Source organism: Arachis ipaensis, chromosome B3 (assembly GCF_059453495.1).
Source record: "Arachis ipaensis isolate K30076 ecotype BB chromosome B3, ASM5945349v1, whole genome shotgun sequence".
Lineage (NCBI taxonomy): Eukaryota > Viridiplantae > Streptophyta > Magnoliopsida > Fabales > Fabaceae > Arachis > Arachis ipaensis.
Genome location: NC_142438.1, coordinates 92253903 through 92278220, shown reverse-complemented (window position 1 = coordinate 92278220; position 24318 = coordinate 92253903). Strand labels below are relative to the sequence as shown.

The 24318-nt window shown below is 36.9% G+C and overlaps 1 protein-coding gene across 1 annotated transcript; it reads right to left on the bottom strand.

Annotated features, from left to right (window-relative positions):
• Nucleotides 1-1466: 1466 nt before the first annotated feature.
• On the bottom strand, nucleotides 1467-3840 carry LOC107630638 (tetraspanin-2). The gene is made up of 2 exons (XM_016333840.3): nucleotides 3205-3840; nucleotides 1467-1915 (listed from the first exon to the last, which is right to left on the bottom strand). Exons 1-2 carry the CDS (start codon nucleotides 3703-3705, stop codon nucleotides 1604-1606), a joined length of 813 nt encoding a protein of 270 aa, XP_016189326.1. The 5' UTR covers nucleotides 3706-3840; the 3' UTR covers nucleotides 1467-1603.
• Nucleotides 3841-24318: the final 20478 nt, after the last annotated feature.

Sequence of the window (24318 nt, the reverse complement as noted above, 5' to 3'; positions counted from 1 at the left end):
TTCATCATTTATTTCTTTGCTGTGAGTTTACTTGGCAGGTGTGGTGCACTTGGTTGACATACTTTGATGGAGCTTGGGCTATTCTAGGTACGATCAAAGAACTGTTTGAGAGTTGGATAGGAGAGCCTGACAGAAAAGATGAGCAAGAAAAGTGGCTGATTAGATTTTTTTACAATAATTTGGAATATCTAGCTAGAACGAAATGTGAGAATATTCAAGAATGAAGAAGGTAGCGTTCAAAATATTAAATTGAGGTTGTTGTTAAACTATAAAGAGTGGTGTGATGCTGATCCATTTGATTGTTGATGGCAATGTCGGAGATAACAATGGATTTATTGTTTTTGTGTTCCTTTTGCTTTATTGTATGTATCATGTTTCTTTTTGTCACTCCACTTTAGTGTGTTGAACTTTCTTTGTTCTTTGTTCAAAAAAAAAAATATTTACATATGTAGTGATAAAAAAAATAAAATTGTGTATTTTCTTTATTATTTTTATACAAATATATAGTATGAGGTTATTGCTGATTTCAAATTTTAATATAAATTTAAATTTAAATCTTATTTTATTTTAAATTAAAATTTTAATTAACTACTGAACTAATTATTATATATTTTTATATAAATATATGTATTATTTATCTTATTTTTAATATATATTTTATATTAATAACTTATTTTTAATGCATACATAATATGATTATGAAGAGTGTTAGGAGGCCAACAAATTTTGTGATTTGTAGTTATCAAGTAGTTATCAATGATATTTTTAATGGTATGAGATTTAATTCAATGATGTGAGATTACTCACTTTTTTTTTTTTTCAGATTACATGCCGACCAAAATTTAATAAAATTGCTAGCCGTTAGATTTTTCCTATGATTATAAATTAAATTGTAATCCTACTATTTATTCGCAAAAGTTTAAACACACAAGTCAATCTCCGAAATCCCTATTAGGCTATTAGCCTATTACCACCTGATTCTGTGTGTATATTCTTGCGTGTAATTAAAGAAAGACAAAGAAGTGGGATTTTCCAACATATATTTCTATTAGAATTTATTCACCTGCTATAAGCGTTCGCATTTGGACTCCCCAACAATTTATCATCGCTTATGCTTGTCTTGGACTTTGAAGATCTTGTAGCATAAAAAACTTTCAAAAGCTTTCGTTTCTTTCAGTCGGTCGAGTCGGTGACCTTCCAATTTATTAATTAGTTACCCAATAATCAAGCTCTTTTTCTAACTATATGCTTGAAAAGATGGGTTTCTTTTTTCTTTTTCCGATACAAGTTCTCGATGATGCTTATATTAAAGCTGGATTTACATTGCATATTAACTATCATTTCTTTACATGCAAAATTTGCTGAGATAACAAGTTTAAGAGAAATGATATGCTCTAAGAAACGGCAACTATTAGGATCTACTTTCATTCACAGTTTTTAACGACCGATGAGACAAGCACATAAACTTACGTGATGAACTCTTGCTGCTAATAATAATAATACCATTTCATAACTCCATGCGCCAAAAAGAACAAGACGGAAAAGAGAATAATAATATATATACACTAAAGAAACATTATATTATAGGAGAGAATGAAATTAATCAAACCCAGCCCTGTTTGTAACGGTTGAAGAGGTCTTCAGTCTGAGCATTCTTGAAGGCACTGCAGGCAATGACATAGACCCAAATGAGAACCACCACAGCGACAATCAATATTATGTTTGCTTTCCTCCATTCTTGTCTAAGGTTCCCAAGCAGACCAGCCTTACAGGCGTTGCAATTGTAGCAGAGTTGGCTCAGATCATTGTTCCAAGCGTAGCAATCAGGATCAGCCATCTGATTCACAGGGTTTGTCCACATGATGGGGCTCACATAGTTGAACCCGCATGATGTCGGAGGTTTGCAACACCCTGACTGTAATAATCAAACCACCCAATCCATCAACCATTTGGCACCATTTAATAATTTAATATTAATAGTGCGCCAGACTTTTTTATCTTCATTGTTCAGTAAAAGACAAAACAATAAGGTTAATTATTCTAGTAGGTTGACTAATTTAACAAGGTATACGTTTGTATGATTTCTGTACATGTGAATCCATAGGTGGCTATTTCAGCTGCTGTGGCTCAATCATTCATCCTATAGAATATGAGAAATGTCCCACACAAGCACTGAGAACAAGGGATGTGCCTAATGTCAGGTTCTAAATTATTCTAAATTTAAGACTTCATTTGAATTTTTTTTTTCCTTCTTATAATGGACTCGCTGACGATTAGATTTCAATGGACCATAGTTATCTGCTAGAGCAGGTCACAGTCACACTATGGCGTGGAGAGCCAGTTAACCACAAATTTCAAACATGAAGTTGAACCTATGACTTAGGTGGTGGGTCAAGTTAAGAATGAGATGGGAACTATATTGGAAAATTTTACATTACATGACATGACTAGAAGTTTGTTACGGATTGATTAAATCAAACCATATAATAATTTTTCTTAAAATTCAAGTCCACGTAGTTATTGATCTTCTGATTGGTATGTTTAATTGTTTATACATCAAGAATGTGGTCCCAATCCCACCAAAAGCATCACGGGAACACTCTTCCCCAACCACCACCATAAGCCCACAATAGAATAACTTCTTAACTAACTACCCCCTTTGACAAGGGAACCATATCGTTCTTCACAGCCTCTTATATATATGTCAGTAACTATCCGATTCTGAATTAAGGTATCCTAATCTTAACAGAGCCATATATGAAAGATTCAACTAAAATCCATGAGATCATAACTTTTTAGATCCACTTAATACAGTGTCCTTTACTTCCAATTCAATAACCTAGAATCCCCTTTTTAAAATTAAATTAAATTAATCCTTAGATTCAGAAACTAGAAGTGTCCCTAAACAAGTAACACGGCATCATGTGAAGTGGGACTAAGCTAGTACAAGATACGAGAAATAAATTCCTTTAAAAATACGCAAAACCTTTATGTTATTGTTAATTACCAATAATTCACATATTATTTGTTTCCAAGAGAAGAAGAAACAGGAGTAAGAAAACCACTGACAGATATGGACCTTGTAAGTGAATATTTCTCAGTGCAAGTACAAGAGCAGAAACGGAAAGTACCAGTGATGAAAAGCGAAACGAAGATAAAGACACACCAAATTGAATATGAATTTATCCAATTTTTAGCAGTTACCTGTAAAGGAGAGATGTGAGAGGCGAAGAACTGGTCAGCAGTAATGTAGTTCTGTGCAAGCTTAATGCATACATCAGAATCAGCCAAACAGGTCCTTATGTTCTGCCAACTCCCGGAAGTGGTGAGATGATTCCTCAACCAAGAAGAGTAGCCTTGAAGGCTGTACTCCTTGTAGGCTCTTCCGGGAACGTCATAGCTTCCATCGGGTCTTGTAACCACAAAAGCAAACACAAGCACAACAAGGAGTGCAGCGATGAGGAGCGCCATGAAGAAGAGGTAAACGGCCAACAAACCCTGCTTGTTCCAGTAGGCACCCACGAAGCCTGCCAGTGCCACCACAAGGATCAGGAACCCGATTAATACTATTGGCCACCGGAAATTGTGGATGCACTCGTTGTCCGGCTTTGATGCCAGCCATATCCCCGAGGCTATTATTGGAATCGACGCCAATATTGCTATGAAGTTCAGTATTGCTGTTAGGTTGTTGCTTACACCACTCATTGTTCCAATTGGAATATTGCGAGATTGGGATTTTGCTCACTCACTCTGTGAATGTGAGAGAGTATTGACTTTACACCTTTTAGCTTCACAGTTCACACTAATTTATTTCTTTATTTATAATACAAAGTTTTGCGTGTCATACTATTCACACCAACGCGGTATGTAGGGATGGCAAAATTTTCCGAGACGCGGGAATCCCTGCGGGGACTGCCCCGAATAGGGATCCGATTGTGGAGAATTTTTTCTGTGGGGATGGGGATGGGGGACAAAATTCCCCCGAAGCAGGCGCGGGGACCCCGAGCGGGGATCCCGCCCCGTCCCCACTATTCCCCGAAATTTATTAATTCCTTAAATTATCTTTAATAGTTTATTCTCATATATGTTTTCTAGTCATTTCTCACACATACATACATATATATATATACAGAAACCCAAAACTCCTAATCTTTATTTGCATAATTCTTCTTCAATTCAGAGATCCCTAAGGCTGTCTATACTCCATCCAACCTCTCTGCAGCCACCCCCTCGTCACCCTCTCACCGCATCGTCACACCTCACCATGCCATCATCCTTACCGCGTCGTAATTTCTATTTGCGGCATTCCTTTTCGTAACTCTACCGTCGTGTCTATTCTCCTCTCTATTGCCGCATCTCCCACCTCGTTTACTGTTTTTTCCTTTGACCCGTCGTTGCGTCCCTCCATTGTATTATTTCGAAAGAAGTCACCATCGTATCATTTAGACTTTTTGTATAAAATCTTGCAGTTTTTGTATAAGATAGATACTTGTAACTCTATTCATATGGAAATTAATAATTAGTTAGAACTATTATGTAGATGGGGAATGGGGTCCCCGCAGAGAATGGGGCCCTGTGGGGAATGGGGATGGGGAGCAATATTCCCCCACGACGGGGAATGGGGCGAGGATGGAGAGCAAATCTGAGGGCGGGGATGGGGAGCAGGGAGGCATCCCCCGCCCCCGCCCCCGCCCTGCCCCATTGACATCCCTAGCGGTATGGTAATACCAGATTAGGCGGTGACTTTTGGATTCAATAATGTGGTAACGTTAGTAAAGTTGACAGGGGGTTAGTGAAACAAACATTGACATGTGGACCACTATTCAATATAGTAGGGACAAGGTAAGACTATATATATTCATCAATGGAAGTAGAGATGGATTGAGCAGCAGCATCCTCACACATTTTAGTAATTCGGTGCCAAATTGACATGTCAAACAATAATCGATTTTATACATTATTGAGTCCATTCATGAATATTCATGTAGCACAAAGATAAATTCAATAAATGCTACGATTACAACTCAAAATCATGATGAAAAACAGACAAATGCATCATGCATGTGGCCTTTTTAGGCGTCAAATCATGAATCAAATTTTTATTTTAATAATGCCTTCTCGGTTTTAGGTTATTTTCCTATTTTCTATGGTTTTTCGCTTTTTCTTTTCTTTTCCCGTTCCTTCCTTGTCGAGTGTATGTGAAATGTGAAATAGGACCCGACGTGGATAAGGGCAATAATGTCATCAGGCCTCCGCACCAAACCTTAATGTTAGGAATTAGCTTCAAGGCATCACACGTGACACGTGGAAGAATTTCATATATATATATATATATGATTTAATTATTCTATTAGTTTTATAGTTACGCAAAATTTTTAATTAGGTCTTTATACTTTTATTTTAATTGGGTTCCTGTACTAAATTTTTTTTTCAATTAGGTCCCTCTTGGTAGTAATTGGCTTAATTGTATAGGAACTCAACTAAAAAAAATTAGTGCAGGGACTCAAATAAAAGAAAAAAAAGTGTAGAGACTCAATTAAAAAAAAAAATTCGGTGACTCAATTAAAAGAAAAAAAAATAGAGGAACCTAATTAAAAATTTTGCAAAACTATAGGGATCAAAAGAGTAATTAAATCTATATATGGAAGAACAAATTTTTTTCGGTTAACCTGCCTAAGCTCGTCAGAGATGTGAGAGTGACGGTCTCCAACAGAAATCTGAAGACGGAATTTTTTTTTTTTTTTACGAAAATAGAGATAGAGGCAAAATTTCTCTAAAACAGGCGTGGGAATCTCTATCCTTTTTTCATTAATTCTCTGAATTATTAAATTTATTTAAATATTTTTAATAATTTATTTTTAATATAATTTTTTAATCATTTTACGTAATGGTAGAAACTCAAGTGCAGTCGACTTCACGTGAAGTTGATAACATAGAGTCGTTAGATGATTTGACTGATTTGACTAAATTTTCATCTAACGACTCTCAACTATCAAATTCACGTAAAGTTGACTGCACCTAAATTTTCACCTTACATAATATATATATTGAAAATCCTAACTCTAATTTAAAAAGTATCTTTTTTTTTCTTTTCATAACATTAATAATGAGTCGTTCCACTCTCTAATTTCTTCTATCTATGATTATGGTGTGTTATTTTATAATTTTTAAACTTATAATCTTAAATAATATTCTAATTATATGTTGTAATAATATTTTATAATTTTTTTTATTTTTTTTATTTTTCATTAGAATTTTCATATAAATTATCAATACTGAAAGATAGGAAATAAAGTCCTGCAAAAAATGGGGATGGAGGATAATATTCTCTCACAACAAGAATTGAGAGCAGAGACGGAAAACAAATCTAAAAATGGAGATAGAGAGACATCCTCCTCCCCACCTTATCCCGTTATCGACTAAATCCCCATTTTGGTCCCTGAGATTCACGCGATTACTCAATTTGGTCTTCGAAATTTAAAATTACCTATATTAGTCTTCAAGATTCAAGTCCGGGCATCAATATAGTCCCTCGACTCTTTCCGGCAATGATTAAGCAAACGGAGTGCTGAAATGGCACCTTTTCTACCACGCTAAATGATGAGTAAACGGTGTCGTTTACCCTTAGTGCCCAAACAAGTCAGAAATGAAGAATAGTGGAGGTAGAGAAGAAGAAGAATACTTTATTTTGGATATTCATCGTTTTTTCTCCTTTCATATACAAAGTGACGACGTTTTTGACTTATTTGGGTGCCAAGGGTAAACGACGTCGTTTACTCATCATCCAGCGTGGCAGGAAGGATACTATCTCAACATTCCATTTGTCTAGTCATTGCCGGAAAGAGTCGAAGGATCACATTGGTGTCCAAACTTAAATATGGAGGACCAGTATAGATAATTTTAAATTTCAAGGACCAAAATAAATAATTGTATGAATCTCAAGGTCCAAATTAAAAATTTAGTCCCCGTTATCATCCCTAAGTAGGACTGTGCAATGGGCCCAAGAAGGCACTGGTGGAAACTGTAGAAGTCCTCCATAAGGTGCTTCACCTTCTAAATGAAGCTAAATTGCTTCCATTTCATTCTTCTCAACCTATACATGTGTTAGATTAAAAGTTTAAAATTGAGTTATGCATTATGCATCCTTATTTATCCAGTAATGAATGTTTTTCTTACATTATTTTTCTTTGTTAAATAAGTAAAAATAGGGTCCCAAAAAGTTCACTTATTAACTTGATAGAAAAATTTAGACTTAAAATTAATTTAGTAAAAATTTTTTGGACACTAAAAAAAAGAATCTTACTTATATGAAAAAGTATAAAAAATTTAATATTTCATAAACTAACATAAATCAACTCTCTTTTAATTTAAATTTTTTTAAAATAAAAAATAATTACTACTCAATAGATTTTTAATTCCATTTTCACTTCCATTCACATTAAAAAAAACACCACAAACCCTAATTTCTCTCTCCCAAAAATTAACGCCGCGCATCCCTCTCCTCAACGTCCCACACCATCCTCGAGCACTATCGTTAGCCGTCCTTACATTTTTCGCTGCCGTCTCATCCGCTATTCATACAAGAAAGACAGCCACCGTCGCGCCTTCGCTTCATCCTCCTCGTACCGTATCGCTCATTGTCTGTGCATTCCTTTCATCCTGCCACGACGTCGCGTTTCGAATCAGAAGCAGTTCCGTCGCTGTCGTTCCCTCTCCTTTGCTTCGCATTGATCGCGCACCGCCTCCCCGCCTCTCCCCATCCATCCACGCGAGTTGCAAGTCGTTGGCAATAACATTTTTCTTCTTCTTCTTCTTCTCTCTTCTTCTTTGTCTTGCGTTTGTTGTCGCTTCTTCTTTTTCTTTCCACTTTGTCTTTGTCGTGACGCCTTCTTTTTCTTGGTTTTGGAATTTTTTTTCTCTTAGATTTTAGATTTTTTTTTATAGTTTTAGATGTTTTTTTTCTAGTTTTTGGATATTTCTTTTTGTTAAGTTTTGAATTTTTTAAATAAATTTTAGAATTTTCAAAACTAAATAATTTTTTGAATTACTGAAATAGTTGTAGATTTTTTTTAAGATTTTGTATATTTTTTATTAGGTTTTAGATGTTTATCGTGATAATTCGAATTGATGTCCCTTCAAAGAAATTTTAAAAAATTTTTGGATATCTCCTTTTTTGCTAGATCTTATTACATTTCGGATTTGTTTTTTTCTGTTTGGTTTCAGATTATTATTTTATTGGTTTTGGATGTTTCTTTTTTCTAAGTTTCAGATGGTTTTTCTTATGTTTTGGATTTTTTATTAAAAATTTTTAAAATAATTTCAGAATTTTTAAAATAAATTTTGAAATTTTTATAATGATTTTGACTTTTTAAAATAAATTTAGAATTTTTAAGATGATTTTAGAAATAATTTTGGATATTTTTAAAATAAATTTTGGAAATTCAAAAATAATTTTAAATGTTTAAAATAAATTTTGAAATTTTATAAATGATTTTGGATTTTGTTATTATTGGGGTTAGATTATTTTTTTAGATTTTGAATTTTTTGGATGTTTTTTATTATAATTTGAATTCATGTTTCTTCTTAAAAAAAATTAATTACTAGTTGGTTAAAGTTGATTACACCTTTTGTTGGTTTTTTAGTGGAATTGTATTTATATATAATGTTTTACAGATTTTTTATAATTAAAAGTAATGATCAATCATAATTAATCTAAATGATTCAAAATCTAATTTTTGAAAATGAAACATATTTTTCTTTGTAGATACCAGTTTTACATGTATCAAAATCTTTACTTTATTAATGATGAAGAAGAAGACAAAAACTTTTCAGAATTAAAATAAGACAAAATAAAGAAACTAATTTTACTTGATAAATTTTAAAATAAAGAGCAGTTTATAAAAATTCAAAGTGTTTGAAAATACAAAAAATAACCCTCGTAGAAAATTCTAAAGATCTCAAAATAAAATAAATAGTTGATGAAATTAACAAAATAAAGTGACATGAAAAAAATGAACTATGCGAGAGAAAGATAAATTACAAAATCATAAATAATAAGGAAAATAAGAATAGAAAAAATTCTACAAAAGTCGATTTGAGATAGACTTAAAAAAGGATTAATCTCTGTACACAAGCAATTAACACTTACAAGTCTTACAAGTCCTTTACCCTCAAACGCGCCTATTGTGGTGTCTGTGTTTCACGCGCCTATTTAACAGACTTTTAAATCAATCCAAATCAATTAACGCGCGAATATATAATTTTCATTTTTCAAAAGATTTCGTTTCCTTTTTCGAATTTCTTGCCAAATTTGTTCGATCTCCTTCGTGCGTTTCTCTTTTCCTTTTCATTCGTTGTTTTACGTGCATTTATCACTGGTTTCTTCTTCATCATTTACGTGCGTTTCTCTTTGTATTCTTGCTTCGTTTTTTTTTTTTATTTTCATGGTTTTTGAAATCAAGCTTTGAAATCATTTTGAAGATAATGGATGATTCAACTTCAGATTGTCAGCTGAACCAGGGCAAAGTGGATTTTGAATTTGAATTGAACGAAGTTCCTGAGGTGTGATTTAGTTTCAGTTAATTATTGAATATGAATTTGATGCAGTTAGTCGTTTATGATTGTCTAGCTGAATAATGCGTGAACATTGATTGTGAAATTAATGCGTGAACATTGACTATGAATTGAATCTAATGTACTAGTTTTGATTAGTTTTGTGCATTTTATACCAGACGTTCGGGTGTAGATCAGAATTATTTGGGTGTATATTATGAAAGTTTGGGTATATTTACAGTTTATGGCTTTTCTTGTTATTTAAGTTGAGTTGTTGTCGTTTGGGTGTAGATCAGGAATACTTGGGTATATTTTAGTTGAATTGTTAATTTTTTTTATGACGTGCAGAAACTCTATAGTATATCCTTGTTTTTAACATGGTATATTTTACAGCCCCTCTGTGTTGTTGATGACTAGTTTGTTCCTAAGGTTGGAATGATTTTTAACACCCTTGAAGATACTGCAAAATTTTACAAGGACTATGCGAAGGCTGCAGGTTTTTCTACAAGAGTTCGGAGCACAAATAAGAAGAGAAACGAAATTAAGAATCAATTGATTACATGTAGCAGAAAGGGAAAATGGAAATCTAAAATATCTCTGACCGAGAAGACAAATAATCCCACAGCTGGTTTAAATTGTCCTGCAAGAATTTATATACACACATTGAAGGATGTTGGTGCTTGGATCATTTCGAAGGTCGTGTTGCATCATTCACATCCTTGCTGTCCAACTCAAGCAGAGATGTTCAAACAGCACAGGGAACTAAGCATGTCCGTTTGATAGACACGAGGATCCTTGTACGGTTTGGAATCAATCAAAACAAGCATCAATTCGTTGGTAGCATAGTCCAAACCAACAATGAATTCTCACGATCAAATGTTAATTCAAATTAAAGTAACCAAGATCAAGAGTAATTCAACCTCGGGTCGTTCTCCCTAGGAGTTGCAATGAAATGTACAATTATTGGCTATGAGGGAGCATGGAAATTGGGGAAGCAAGAGAGCAAGAAATATAAATAGCAAGGAATTAAATGTTCATGCAAGAAATTAAAGTCAAAGCAATAAAAGTCAAAGCAATAAAACTTCAAATGCAAGAAACCTCTTGGCAAGTAATTGAGAACTAAGGTTACCTATCCTAGCCATTGACCACAAACACATGATGATTATGAAGAGTTAATCCTACTTAGTCAACCCTACAACGAGGATAAGTAAAATAGGCATAGTTGATTTCAATCCCTAAGTCCTAAGTCAACACTATGAGGTCACTTAGATTCAAGGGAAACCAAATCAACTAACTACTCTAATATATCAAACAAGAATGGACATCAATGACTCAAGGGTCACCAAAGTCGTCAATTCTAAGCCAAGAGTGGAGAAAAACTAAGTGAAAACTAAGCCAAGCATTTTATCAAACACTTAGTGTGCATGAGAATAAAACAATATTAAAATGCATTAAAAATAAAATCTAACTACCAAAAGTAAGAAAATCATAACAACAACTAAAAGAAGCATTAAATGAACATAAAACATAAATTGTATTAAACGAAAATTAAAATTAACAAAGAGTGCTCATAACATAAAAGTGACAAAATAAAGGAAATAACAAGAGAAATAAAGAAGAACAAAGATACAATAACAATAAATGACAAGGAAAAGTAAATAAAAACAAGAATTAAAAGTAGAAATTACAAGAAATTAAACTAAAGAACTCTAACTCTAGAGAGAGGGGGGAGCTTCTCTCTCTAGAGAACTACACTAAAACATGATAAAAGCTAAACCTAATTGCCCCCTCTTCATTCCTCTTCACTTTGGCTTGATATAGCTCCAGAAATGAGTTGGACTGGGTTCTGGAGGCCCAGAATTCGCCCCCAGCGATTTGCATTAATGAGCTCACGTGACTCGAGTCACGCGTACGCGTGGGTCACGCGTACGCGTCGTTTGGTGCAATTCACTCCCATGCATACGCGTGGGTCACGCGTACGCGTGGGTCACGCGTACGCGTGGGTCACGGGTACGCGTCGCTCGCAAATCTTCCTTGTGCGTACACACGCATAGTTGTGCGTGCGCACACATGCTGGAATTTCCAAACTCCATTTCTTCAAGGTTTCTCCCTTTCTGCATGCTCTTTTTCTCACTTCTTCAACCCATGCTTGCCTTGGAAACCTGAAATCACTTAACAAATACATCAAGGCACCAAATGGGATTGATAAACCCATATTTTATGATACATTATGTGCCTAATTTAAGTGATTTATTTAACCCTTCACTCACTTATTCATATTAGTTGCATGGTTTTACTTTCCCTCCCTTATTATGTGATGTATGTGAAAAACATGTTTCCTGTGCTTTAAAAGTAATAATTTCAATTACCCTTTTATTACCATTCGATGCCGTGATTCGTGTGTTGAGTAGTTTCAGATCTTCTAAGGCATGAATGACTTAAAGGATAAAAAAGAAACATACAAAAATGGAAGGAAAGCACAAAACGGAGTTTTTGAAGAAACTGGCAACGACGTGATCGCATAGACGACGAGATCGCGCGCCTTGAGCGAAACGCATATGACGCGGACGCATGACTGACACGACCGCGCGACAAGGAAAACTCCAATTGATGCGACCGCGTGACAGAGACCACGCACCAGAAATTACAGAAAATGCTCCCAGCGATTTCTGAAGCCCTTTTTGGCCTAAATCCAAGTCCAGAAGGCACAGATCAGAGGTTATGAAGTGGGAGAATGCATCCATTCAGGGAGACTCTCCAATTAGTCAGCATTGATGAATTAGATGTAGTTTTGAGGGAGGTTCTCTCCTCTCTCTTTAGGATTAGGATTTAGATTTAGGATTTTATGCGCTTTCAGGATTATCTCTTTACCAGGTTCAATATTCCTTTTTATTATTTTCTCAATTTAATTTATGAATTCTTCTATGTTACATATTACTCTTTGAATTAATGTTATTTGAGGTATTTCAGTTCACAATTGCTTTCTTTTAATTATGTTACTTTTATCCCCAATCTGAAGATATTTTTATTCCAGTAGATTTACTTTTTCCCTTTTGGTCTTGGTTAAGAAATCAGTAACTCAGGAGTTATCAAACTCAACATGATTGATAATCGTTATCTTTGCTAATTGAATTGAACTTCAATAATCCCAATCTTTCCTTAGGGATTAACTAGGATTTGAGGATCTAACTAATTAGTCACTTGACCTTCCCTTTCTCTAGCAAAGGTTAACTAAGTGGAATTAAGATTCAATTTTCATCATCATTGATAAGGATAACTAGGATAGGACTTCTAATTTCTTATACCTTGCCAAAAGTGTGTTTTACAGTTATTTATTTAAATTACAGTCTTTTACTTACTTTAATTGCAATTTAAATTACTTGTTCCTCATCTTCAAAACCCTAATTTACAATCTTCATAACCAATAATAAGAACATACTTCCCTGCGGTTTCTTGAGAAGATGACCCGAGGTTTGAATACTTCGGTTATCAATTTATTTAGGGGTTTGTTACTTGTGACAACCAAAACGTTTGTACAAAGGGATTTCTGTTAGTTTAGAAACTATATCTACAACGCGACTATTTTTATAAATTCTTTACTAGCAAAAATCCTAACGTCAAAATGGCGCCGTTGCCGGGGAACTGCAATTGTGTGCCTTATTATTGGTTATTGTAAATATTTTTCTTTTACTTGTTTATTTGTCTTTATTCTCCCTTTTTATTTCCATTAGCTACTATGAATTCTCACCCCTCTCGCTTCGAGTTTGGTTCGAATATTGTTGAAAGGAGTGAAAGTTATAACAGGAACATGCATCAAGGTCAGAGCAATCAAAGATGGATGGAGCCAAGAGGATCTGATCAACCCTTTAGGCAACAACACCCTCCAAGATATCATGGACAAAGACCATTCTACAATGTATACCAAGACAATAGACATAGTAGACAACCTTGTAGTTACCAGCAAGCCCCACCCTATGCTTATAGGCCATCCTCTCAACACAACTTTGAACCACCACACTCACAAGCTCCTTTTCACCATTCGCCACTATATGATCCTCATTTACCCCGATTCCAATCCAATTACTCCCAAACACCACCACTTCCCAATGTACCACGTCCAAATCCATCACCCCGAGAATCAGAAGTTCGCCTCAAGGAAACAGTAGATCAACTTCAAACAACCCTTCATCAACTGGAGCAAGCAATAAGTCAATTATCTTCTAGACGTTCGAACATTCAAGGACCTCCCAGAGCCCCATGTGGAAAATCTAATGAAGGGCGTAGCATGAAGGAGATATTAGAAACTCCAGTAGACAAGACAGAGCATGACTTCGTATTAGAACAAGTAGAGGAAGCTGTCATTATACAAGAAGAAGAGTTGGTTGAAGACTTAGGAGACGCTGAACTTTCATGGAAATCCAGAGTTGTGGAGAATTCTGTCAAGGACGTTACAACTGATGCTAAGGAGGATAGTACACAACCCCCAGAGCAAGTCTTTTATGAAGAACTAGACGGAATAATCCAAGAAGCAAGTTTTCTTGATGATGATAGTCACAAGTCAAGTTCTCCTAGTAATGAACTTGCATCCGCAAGTGAGTTCTCTGAGATCGAAGAATCTTTCCCAAGTGAATACGAAGATGATGCGGAGGTAGATTTCTCCCAACCTCCCGCTTATGACTTGAGTGATGAGGAAGACATAGAAGACTTTGATCGAGAAGAAGTTGCATTTGAAGAATTCTGCAAAGAAGTGGAGAAATTCACAGAAGAGCACAAGGGAGTAGAGCTCACAGAACCACTGGAAACACCTATCCCAAGGCCATTACGACCCAATACAAGCTTCAAGTGGGTACAATCCTTAACCTTTAGCTTTATTTTTCCACTTGAATATGGTTTGCTTGAAACAGATGGCCAGCTTAGAGCTCTCTGCGGCTTTAAGAGTAAGAGGGAAATGGCTCGTGCTCAGAGCTGGTGCACAAGGTTCAATAAGGTTCCACGCTTCAACTTAAAGTGTGCGGATTGGAATCATGATCTATCGAATGGATCTCGGAAAACTTTTGGTCACCTTGGTGAAAATCTACTTTCTAAACCGCCCGGATGGAAAAATATAGATCAAGACGAAGGCGGATTTAAAAGCCAAGTTTGGGATCCTGGAATATTCTGACATTCGTCACCCCGGGAGCCTGAGAATCTATTTGAAGCTGCTCAGAAGCTTTACATGCCTAGTTTGGGACCCCGGAGGCTATTGGCATTCCAAGCATTGGTGGAGATTTCTGGATGAATTTAAGCATAAGCCACCATAACAGGAAGCTCATCCAATGTCCAACTTAAGGACTTTAACTAAAAGTGCTAGGTGGGAGACAACCCACCATGGTATGATCATTCTTTTTTTTTATATTTTTTATTTAGTTTTACTTGTTTTCAAGTTTTATTTTATTTTATTATATTGAACTTGGAGTTTTGCATAGCATTCATATTAAGCATTGCATTCTGCATACTGCATCAAAAAAAAAAGAGGGTGCGCGACGCGACCGCATCATTCATGCGATCGTGTCAAGTTGCGAAAACACTCCCCACGCGTCTGCGTCATTCACGCGGCCGCGTGATCTGGAGATCGGCGTAAACATCCAACGTCCAGAAAGTTAGGCTGGAATCGTGCGGCCATTGTGCGTTTTGCACAAAACGCCCACGCGATCGCGTCCCTAACGCGATCGCGTCCCTAACGCGATCGCGTCACTTACACAACATCAAGCCCACGCGACAGCGTGAGCGACGCGATCGCGTCGCATGGATTACACAACACCCCAAAAGGAGACAGAGAGTTGCGCTGAAACGATGCTGGAATCGTGCGTTTAGCACAATTTCCAGCGACGCGATCGCATGCCCCAGGCGATCGCGTCATTCACTCTTTTAGCCATTCTATGCGATCGCGCCACCCATGCGATCACGTCGACCCCCATTTCACCCCAGCCACGCGACCGCGTCCCCCACGCGATCGCGTGGATTCAAATTAATAACCCCCAGCCACGCGAAACCCTACCCATTCGCGCCCCCCAGCCCCCTCTCCTTCCTCTCTTCTCTCCACAACCACCACCCACAACTTCCAACCACCACCCAGCCACCCTACGCTGCCGCCGCACTGCCAACCACCCCCAGATCTCACCGTACCACCACCCCCTCCCTCATTCTCCCCCTCTTTCTTCTTCTTTCTTCCTCTTCCTCCCTCCACCGCCACTGCCCCCTCCACGACCACCATCCACTGCCGCCGCTCCGTCCCAGCCGCGCCACCCATCCGCCACCCACGCCCCCTTCCCTTCCTTCCCATTTCCCCCCCCCATTCCCTACCCGAAACCCTACCTCCGAACAGCCACCACCGCCGCCGTGCCACCCTCAACCGCCGCGTCTGCCGCCACCACCGCCATCCCCCAGCCACCTCTCTGCCCCACTTTCTTTCCTTCGCCTTCCAGGTTCCGCTAATCGTCACCCTTCTTTCCATTCATCGTTAACTTTCTATTTTTCTGTTTATGTTCATCATTAGGCTAGTTAGATATGCATGTTGTAGTACTTTCTAGGTTGTTAGGTAGCCTAGGATGTGGTTAGTGGATTTAGGCCTGATTAATTGCGCTGTTCTTGCTACCTGTTTTATTCAATTCGCAATTCTGCTGCTGCTGTGATGTTGTTACTGTTCATATGCTGTAATTTCTTATTTCATGCTGCTCTTTACACTACTTTACATGTTCTTATTCCTTATATGTAATTGCAGCTATATTTTCATTCATATGAACTATTCTAATTGCTATTTATTTTCTGGAAAAAACTAGTTTTAGCCGGAATGCTGCCCAAATTTCTGTAAACTATTTTGATTTTCATTCATGTTTTGGTTTTGGCATTTTTAACTCTGCTTTCCCCTGCTTTTACCAAACCAATTCATGAATACCAGGGCAAGCTTTCTTATTCTTTTTGATTTTCTGGTTCTTAATCTGTATTTTTGATGTTTAGATTCCAATTTTTGCTATATCTATATCTATTTGAATCATCATCAACCTAATTTCCTTGTTTGGATATGAATTACCTATAGCTTCTAATTGTGAATGCTTGTTACTTGGAATATGATCATTATGCCACTTACTTTAACCCACTTTTTACTAACTCACTAATTTTAACTTCCTCAACTCTTTTTCAATTCTAACCAAACCTAACATTTCAAACCATCTCTTCTGGTTTTTCACTTTCTTTTAACATTCTAACCAAGGCATGATGATACTTTTTCTAATTAACTTGAATTGAAGTACATTTTGGATTGTGACATTTTTCTTCTTAGTATTCTAACTCTTATACAATCCTTAATGCAAATTTACTTAACTCAATTTTCTCTTCTATTGCTACTTTGCCACTTTGTGTTTCTTTTGATTTTTTGCCTATTTGTTTTCCTATTTTTTTTTATATCCTGGTTTTTTGTTTTCCAGGATGTCAGACACCCAGAGAAAAGGAAAACTTCAAAATTACCACTGGCAAACAGAAAAGAGGAGAATCCTCCATGTCCATCCTAGACCTCATGCATGATGACTCCTGGCGGGAGAAACACTTTACCCCGCAGGAGAAGGCTGACCAACTACTTCCTGCTACTGATCCCATTAAATTTGCAAACTGATACTGCGAGCTGAAGTATCCGGTGTTTGCAAACTCCAGGAACCTGTACCTGGAAAGGACTCTGAAGATCCCAGAAGAACTCCAGCAATACACCTCTGATCAGATCAAACAAAGAGGCTGGTTCTTCCTGGAGAGAAACCTGACTGAGGTCAATGCATCTTGGGTAAGGGAATTCTACTGCAATTACTTCAAAACTTCCCTAGATGCAGTAAACCTTAGAGGGAAGCAGATTCTGGTCACTGAAGATGCCATAGAGGATGTTCTGAAGCTTCTGCCTAAATCCGATCAGCTGGATGGTTATCAAAAAGCTGAGGAGGATATGCGCTTCATGAAGTTTGATTGGGATGCAGTCAAGGCTAGGATAGCCCTTGACCCGACTGTCCCATGGGTCATGGGTCAGAACACCACCATGCCTAAGGGAATCAAGCGGGCATACTTGAACGATGAGACTCGGCTATGGCATCAGATCCTTAGCAACTTTATTATGCCGAGTACTCACGAGACGGAGCTACCTGCCGCTATGATCACCCTCCTATGGTGTGTGATGGAGGGTAAGGACCTGTACCTGCCACGCTTTATTCGGTACTATATGGCCAGGGTCCACATTTGAGGCACTCTCCCCTTTCCTTATCTGATTACACAGCTAGGCCGTCGAGCTGACGTGCCTTGGGAGGATGCTGATGAGAAACCACCTGCCGCAGAATGCAAGAAGATTATCCCTCACAGCAGGAACTTTCTGGCTTTGGGCTACAGACCTCCATTCCTCACTCCTACTGATGAGACAGCCACACCATCTGCCGGCCCCTCTTCCTCTACAGCTACCCCTGCTACCACCACTGCACCTCCACCTGCCTCAAAGCCAGTTTATCACCTAGTGCACCGCCTGTTTCGACAGCTAGACCAGATGGAGCACCGCAACCGACGCCGATATGAGAGAGCTAAGCGTCGCAGCAAGCAATGCTATAAGCACCTGAAGCTGATGATACGATCTGGCGATATCCCCTCCGAGCCTGACACACCATCAGAGCCTTCTGAGAAGGAGGCGGATGATCACGAGGCAGAGACCCATCCACAGAGCGAGGCTGCGCAGGCAGGCACAGAGCAGGCTGCATCACAGCAGGAGGCCCCGCATCAGATTTAGGCTGCAGACCCTGAGGTTTCTATTCAGTCAGCACCTCCTCTGCAGCAGGCAGACCCTCAGACCACCACCACAGAGACTCCAGCTACCCACCCATCCAGTGATGACACCCCTTCACACCTTGCTTGAGTGAGCACCAGGGACGATGTTTCATTTTAAGTGTGGGGCGGTCGCCATCTCTGGCGTATTTTTTTGGTGAACCACTACAGACTCTTTCATTTTATTTTGCTATTTTTCTGTATTTTCCTCTTTATTTTTATTTATTTTTTTTATTTTCCCAGTACTTATACATTGCTATTTTCATGTATTTTGACTCTATTTCTGCATGTTGCATTTTTGGTTCATATTTTAGCCATTTAGTTTAGTTGCAATTCTAACTTATTAGTTATAGAAATTATGGATTAATTAGTATAGTTTACCCTTTTTAGCATAAGATAGCTTAGTTTATATTGAAAATATAAAAAGGAAGTAAACTAGAAACTTGGACATAATAGAAACAATCCACACACCTTGTGTATATAGCATTATATGTTAGTTAGTTAACAATATTTCATCAAGGAGAAACACTAGAACTTTAAAGCCACCTTAAGTTTTACATTGAGAATAATGGGAACTTTTAATTTTACTTGCATGACATACATAACTGATATATGATTTTTGAGTTAGAGAACACACAGTCTGTGAGTTTTGAGCTTAATTGTATGGTTACATTCAAACCATAATTTTTATTCCTGTGTGTTCCACCCTTCTTATTTATTCTGGTGTTCTTTACTTTGTTCTAAATCTATATGTCCGATTATAGAATAGAAATACATACCAAGAGAGTGATTGAAGCCATTGTTTGATTTTAGCTCACTCATCCCAAATTAGCCTACCTTTTACATCACCCTTGTCAACCCCCTTGAGCCTTTAAAACCCCTCTTATTCTATAAACCACAATACTAGTCTTAAGCAGAAAAATAAAATAAAAATCCCAAGTTGAATCCTTGGTTAGCTTAAGATAGAAAGTGTGTAATTGTTTAAGTGTGGAAAACCTATTGGGAACATGGATGATAAAAACAAAGGGTAGAAAGTTGAAAAGAATAAAATAATTCAAAATAAAATTTTTTGGGAAGTATGCTCATGTGAAATCAAAATAATTGAAATACCATGTGCATTTAAAAAAAATGGTATATTTATTTTTCAGTATTTAAATAAAGGGGATACAAAAGAATTCCCCACATGCAAAATAAAGCAATACACATGGGACAAGATAAAAATTAAAATATGAGCATGTATCAAAAGTGGAAAAAATATAGGAAAATAAGTAAAGAAGCTCTGCTTTACAAAGTATGTATGTTAGGTGAGATCTTAGACTAATCAAGGATTCGCTTAATTAGCCCACTTAGCCTTATACATATACCCTTGCCTTTACCTTGGCCCCATTACAACCTTAATTAAAGACCTCATGATTTTTGGTATGTCTATATTCTATAATTGTTGATTGGTTAGATGAAGAACAAAGTTGTAGAAAGAAAGGATAAAAAGAGGAATAGAGTGATTAACCCAATAAACACCGAGTGACTAGAGAGTAAACACAAAATCCAGTAAGAGTTCAATAGCTCATTAACATATATCTCTGCTTGAATTATTAATTGTCTTGCAAGTTTATAAAATGTTTTTCTCTCCCATCTCAATTGTAAAAGTGCTTTATCATTATCTAAGGTTTGGCTATGTATATGTGATTCCTTGAGAATGTGAATTAATTCAACTACATGTAAGCTTTATATACAAGTAAATAACAATTAAGAATTGCATGATGCATTTAGGTAGTTGCATTTAGAATAGATTGCATTGCATGAGATTCCACCACTTCAACCTTACCTTCCTCTTTATCTTGGATTTAGCATGAGGACATGCTATTGTTTAAGTGTGGGGAGGTTGATAAACCCATATTTTATGATACATTTTGTGCCTAATTTAAGTGATTTATTTAACCCTTTACTCATTTATTCATATTAATTGCATGGTTTTACTTTCCCTTCCTTATTATGTGATGTATGTGAAAAACATGTTTCCTGTGCTTTAAAAGTAATAATTTCAATTACCCTTTTATTACCATTCGATGCCGTGATTCGTGTGTTGAGTAGTTTCAGATCTTCTAAGGCAGGAATGACTTAAAGGATGAAAAGGAAACATACAAAAGTGGAAGGAAAGCACAAAACGGAGTTTTTGAAGAAACTGGCAACGACGCGATCGCATGGACGACGCGGCCGCATGCCAACGCGAATTAACAGCGACGCGACCGCGTGATTGACGCGATCGTGTGCCTTGAGTGAAACGCATATGACGCGGACGCATGACTGACGCGACCGCGCGACAAGGAAAACTCCAATTGACGCGACCGCGTGACCCACGCGGCCGCGTGACCCACGCGGCCGCGTGACAGAGGTCACGCACCAGAAATTACAGAAAACGCTCCCAACGATTTCTGAAGTCCTTTTTGGCCCAAATCCAAGTCCAGAAGGCACAGATCAGAGGTTATAAAGTGGGGAAATGCATCCATTCAGGGAGACTCTCCAATTAGTCAGCATTGATGAATTAGATGTAGTTTTGAGGGAGGTTCTCTCCTCTCTCTTTAGGATTAGGATTTAGATTTAGGATTTTATGCGCTTTCAGGATTATCTCTTTACCAGGTTCAATATTCCTTTTTATTATTTTCTCAATTTAATTTATGAATTTTTCTATGTTACAGATTACTCTTTGAATTAATGTTATTTGAGGTATTTCAATTCACAATTGCTTTCTTTTAATTATGTTACTTTTATCCCCAATCTGAAGACATTTTTATTCCAGTAGATTTACTTTTCCCCTTTTGGTCTTGGTTAAGAAATCAGTAACTCAGGAGTTATCAAACTCAACATGATTGATAATCGTTATTTTTGCTAATTGAATTGAACTTCAATAATCCCAATCTTTCCTTAGGGATTAACTAGGATTTGAGGATCTAACTAATTAGTCACTTGACCTTCCCTTGCTCTAGCAAAGGTTAACTAAGTGGAATTAAGATTCAATTTTCATCATCATTGATAAGGATAACTAGGATAGAACTTCTAATTTCTCATACCTTGCCAAAAGTGTGTTTTACAGTTATTTATTTAAATTACAGTCTTTTACTTACTTTAATTGCAATTTAAATTACTTGTTCCTCATCTTCAAAACCCCAATTTACAATCTTCATAACCAATAATAAGAACATACTTTCCTGCAGTTCCTTGAGAAGACGACCCGAGGTTTGAATACTTCGGTTATCAATTTATTTAGGGGTTTGTTACTTGTGACAACCAAAACATTTGTACGAAGGGATTTCTGTTGGTTTAGAAACTATATCTACAACGCGACTATTTTTATAAATTCTTTACTAGCAAAAATCCTAACGTCAGGGATTAAAGTGAATAAAATTGACTAGAATTAAGCACAAAAGAGCATGTTTTCACTTTTAAGCACAATTTAGGAAGAAATCTCAAAAGCATGCTATTTAGATGAGTAAATGTGAGTTTATGTGATGAAATCCACTTAAATCAAACCAAAATATATCGTAAAATATGGACTTATCACCGTTCGTCGTACAATAGAGAATAACAAGGAAGCCAGTATTAGACCAAGAAAAACTTACCAATCATTCGTTGCGGCAGCCGGGAGTCACCGCGAGTTAAATTTTATCAAAAAAGACGTGAGGAATTACATCACGAGAGAAGTGCGGAATGTTTCGGAACAAGAAGATGCAAAAGAATTCGGGAAATATTTATTAAGAATGAAAGAGAAGAATCAAAATTTCTTTTTCGAGCTCGAACTCGAGGATGATCAGTCGATTAAGCTAGCTTTTTGGGCCGATGCAAGGAGCAGAGCTGCCTTTGGGTATTTCAGAGATGTTATTTCATTTGACACCACCTACAATACAAACAGGTATTATGTTGTTCTTGTTTATGATGCTAAATTAATATTGTTTTATGAATCTGCTGCAGAGGTGTATATTGGATGTTTTTGGGTGTACATAATGATTTTCATTCTGCAATCTCGTAATTTGTTTCAAGTATAATTTGGTTTGTGGTTCTTTTGTCGGTGTGAATCACCACGGTCAATCAACACTTCTTGGATGTGCTTTGATGAAAAACAAAGAAATTGCATCATTCAAATGGTAATTTCAATGTTGGCTTCGTTGCTTGGAAGGAAATGCTCCAAAAGGGATTCTCACCGATCAATGCGCGTCAATGAAAAGGGCTGTAGAGGCTTGTATGCTAACAACAATTCACCGTTGGTGTATTTGGCACATCATCAAGAAGATTTCAAGAAAATTAAATGGGTACAAGGGTCATGCAGAAATTGAACAAGAAATGAGTCAAGTTGTTTGGAACTCTCATAGCAAAGACTCATTTGATAGGAATTGGAATGATTTTCTGCTGAAGTATAGTCTTGTGGACAATAAGTGACTTTCAGATAATGTTGTTTAAAATCTGCAGCAGAGGTGTAAATTGCATATTTTTAGGTGTGATATAGTCTGATTTGGGTGTATTCTACAGATCTTTACGAAGACCGTCATATATGGGTTCCAATTTATCTAGATCAGCACTTTTGGGCAGGGATGAGAAGCACACAAAGGAGCAAGAGCATGCATTCATTTTTTAACAAGTTCATTACACGGAACAGCTCACTTATCCAATTTGTCAAACAATACAATAATTGCCTCGGAAGCAGGGAGCAAACAGAGAGAAAATCAGATGCTACAGATTTTCATACGGTCATACCGTGTGCAACAAAATCCTCCATTAAAACCCAGTTTCAACATGTGTACACTCACCAAAAGTTTAGGGAAGTCCAAGCACAATTCAAAGGAAAGGCAAATTGCATCACAAGATTAATGAACTCCGCTCTAGGCTATTCAGTATATGAAGTTGGAGAACAAGTTTTCAACTCAATATTCAACAAGTTTGTGGTTACTTATGACTCAGTAGCAGCCCAAGTGAAATGTCAATGCTTATTATTCGAGTTAAGAGGCATATTGTGCCGTCATACCCTAAGTGTGTTAAGCTTTGAACGAGTAACTGAAGTGTCATCGAGATATATATTGGAACGATGGAGCAAGAAGGTAAAGAGGTGACACACACACACATCAAGAGCAGTCATGATGAGCCACTATTGGAGCCAAGAAGCAAGAAGTTTGACGAATTGGTGTTTCATTCGCAAAATATTTGCGAATTTGCATCAGAATCGAAGGAGCTGAGTGCCATTCTGCACTGTGCCTACGATAACTTCATGGTTGAAATGGAAGAATTGAAAGCCAAAAGGAAGGGGACATGTTCGTTATCTCATGAAGATGCCAACATGGAATCCGTTAACAAGCTTCAAAGCCCTTCAAGGGTTCGAACAAGAGGACATCCAAAAAATAGGCTAGGTTCAAAGTTGGACAAAACAGATTGCAAATGCCTCAAAGAAGAAGAAAACAAAAGCTCTAAATGAGGTAAAAGTGATGTTCTTTAAATAGGTGGTGATTGAGTTTAATTTTCTTGTTAATAGTTTTGCTAATATGTGAGTTTATTATTTCCAGTTAAACCTTTTTGATGCTGCATCAGTGGTGCAACCAAATTCTGGCCAATATCACGGACATGTTATGAATTATTAGTTCAAGAAACCAGCAGCAGGGGATAGTTTTTTGGGTGTATAGTAATAGAATATTGGTGTAATTCTCAGTTTTTTTGGTGTATTTCTGAATTTTCTTGTGTTTGACATTTTACATTTATATATTTTCAGATGCTGCTATTTTATGTTAGAAATTATTGTTTTGTTTAATTTTTATGGTTTAAGGTTTATGGTTTTTAGGGTTTTAGGGTTTAGGGTTTTAGGGTTTTAGGGTTTAGGGGTTTAGGGTTTATGGTTTATGGTTTTAGGGTTTATGGTTTAGGGGTATAGGGTTTAGGGTTTTAGGATTTAGGGTTTAGGATTTT

Bases quoted from the DNA above. Each gene is read 5' to 3' on its own strand.
- LOC107630638 (XM_016333840.3), bottom strand. From the start codon at position 3,705: ATGAGTGGTGTAAGCAACAACCTAACAGCAATACTGAACTTCATAGCA. The intron at 1,916-3,204 runs GTAACTGCTAAA...TGATTATTACAG, and splicing joins CTCACATCTCTCCTTTACAG to TCAGGGTGTTGCAAACCTCC.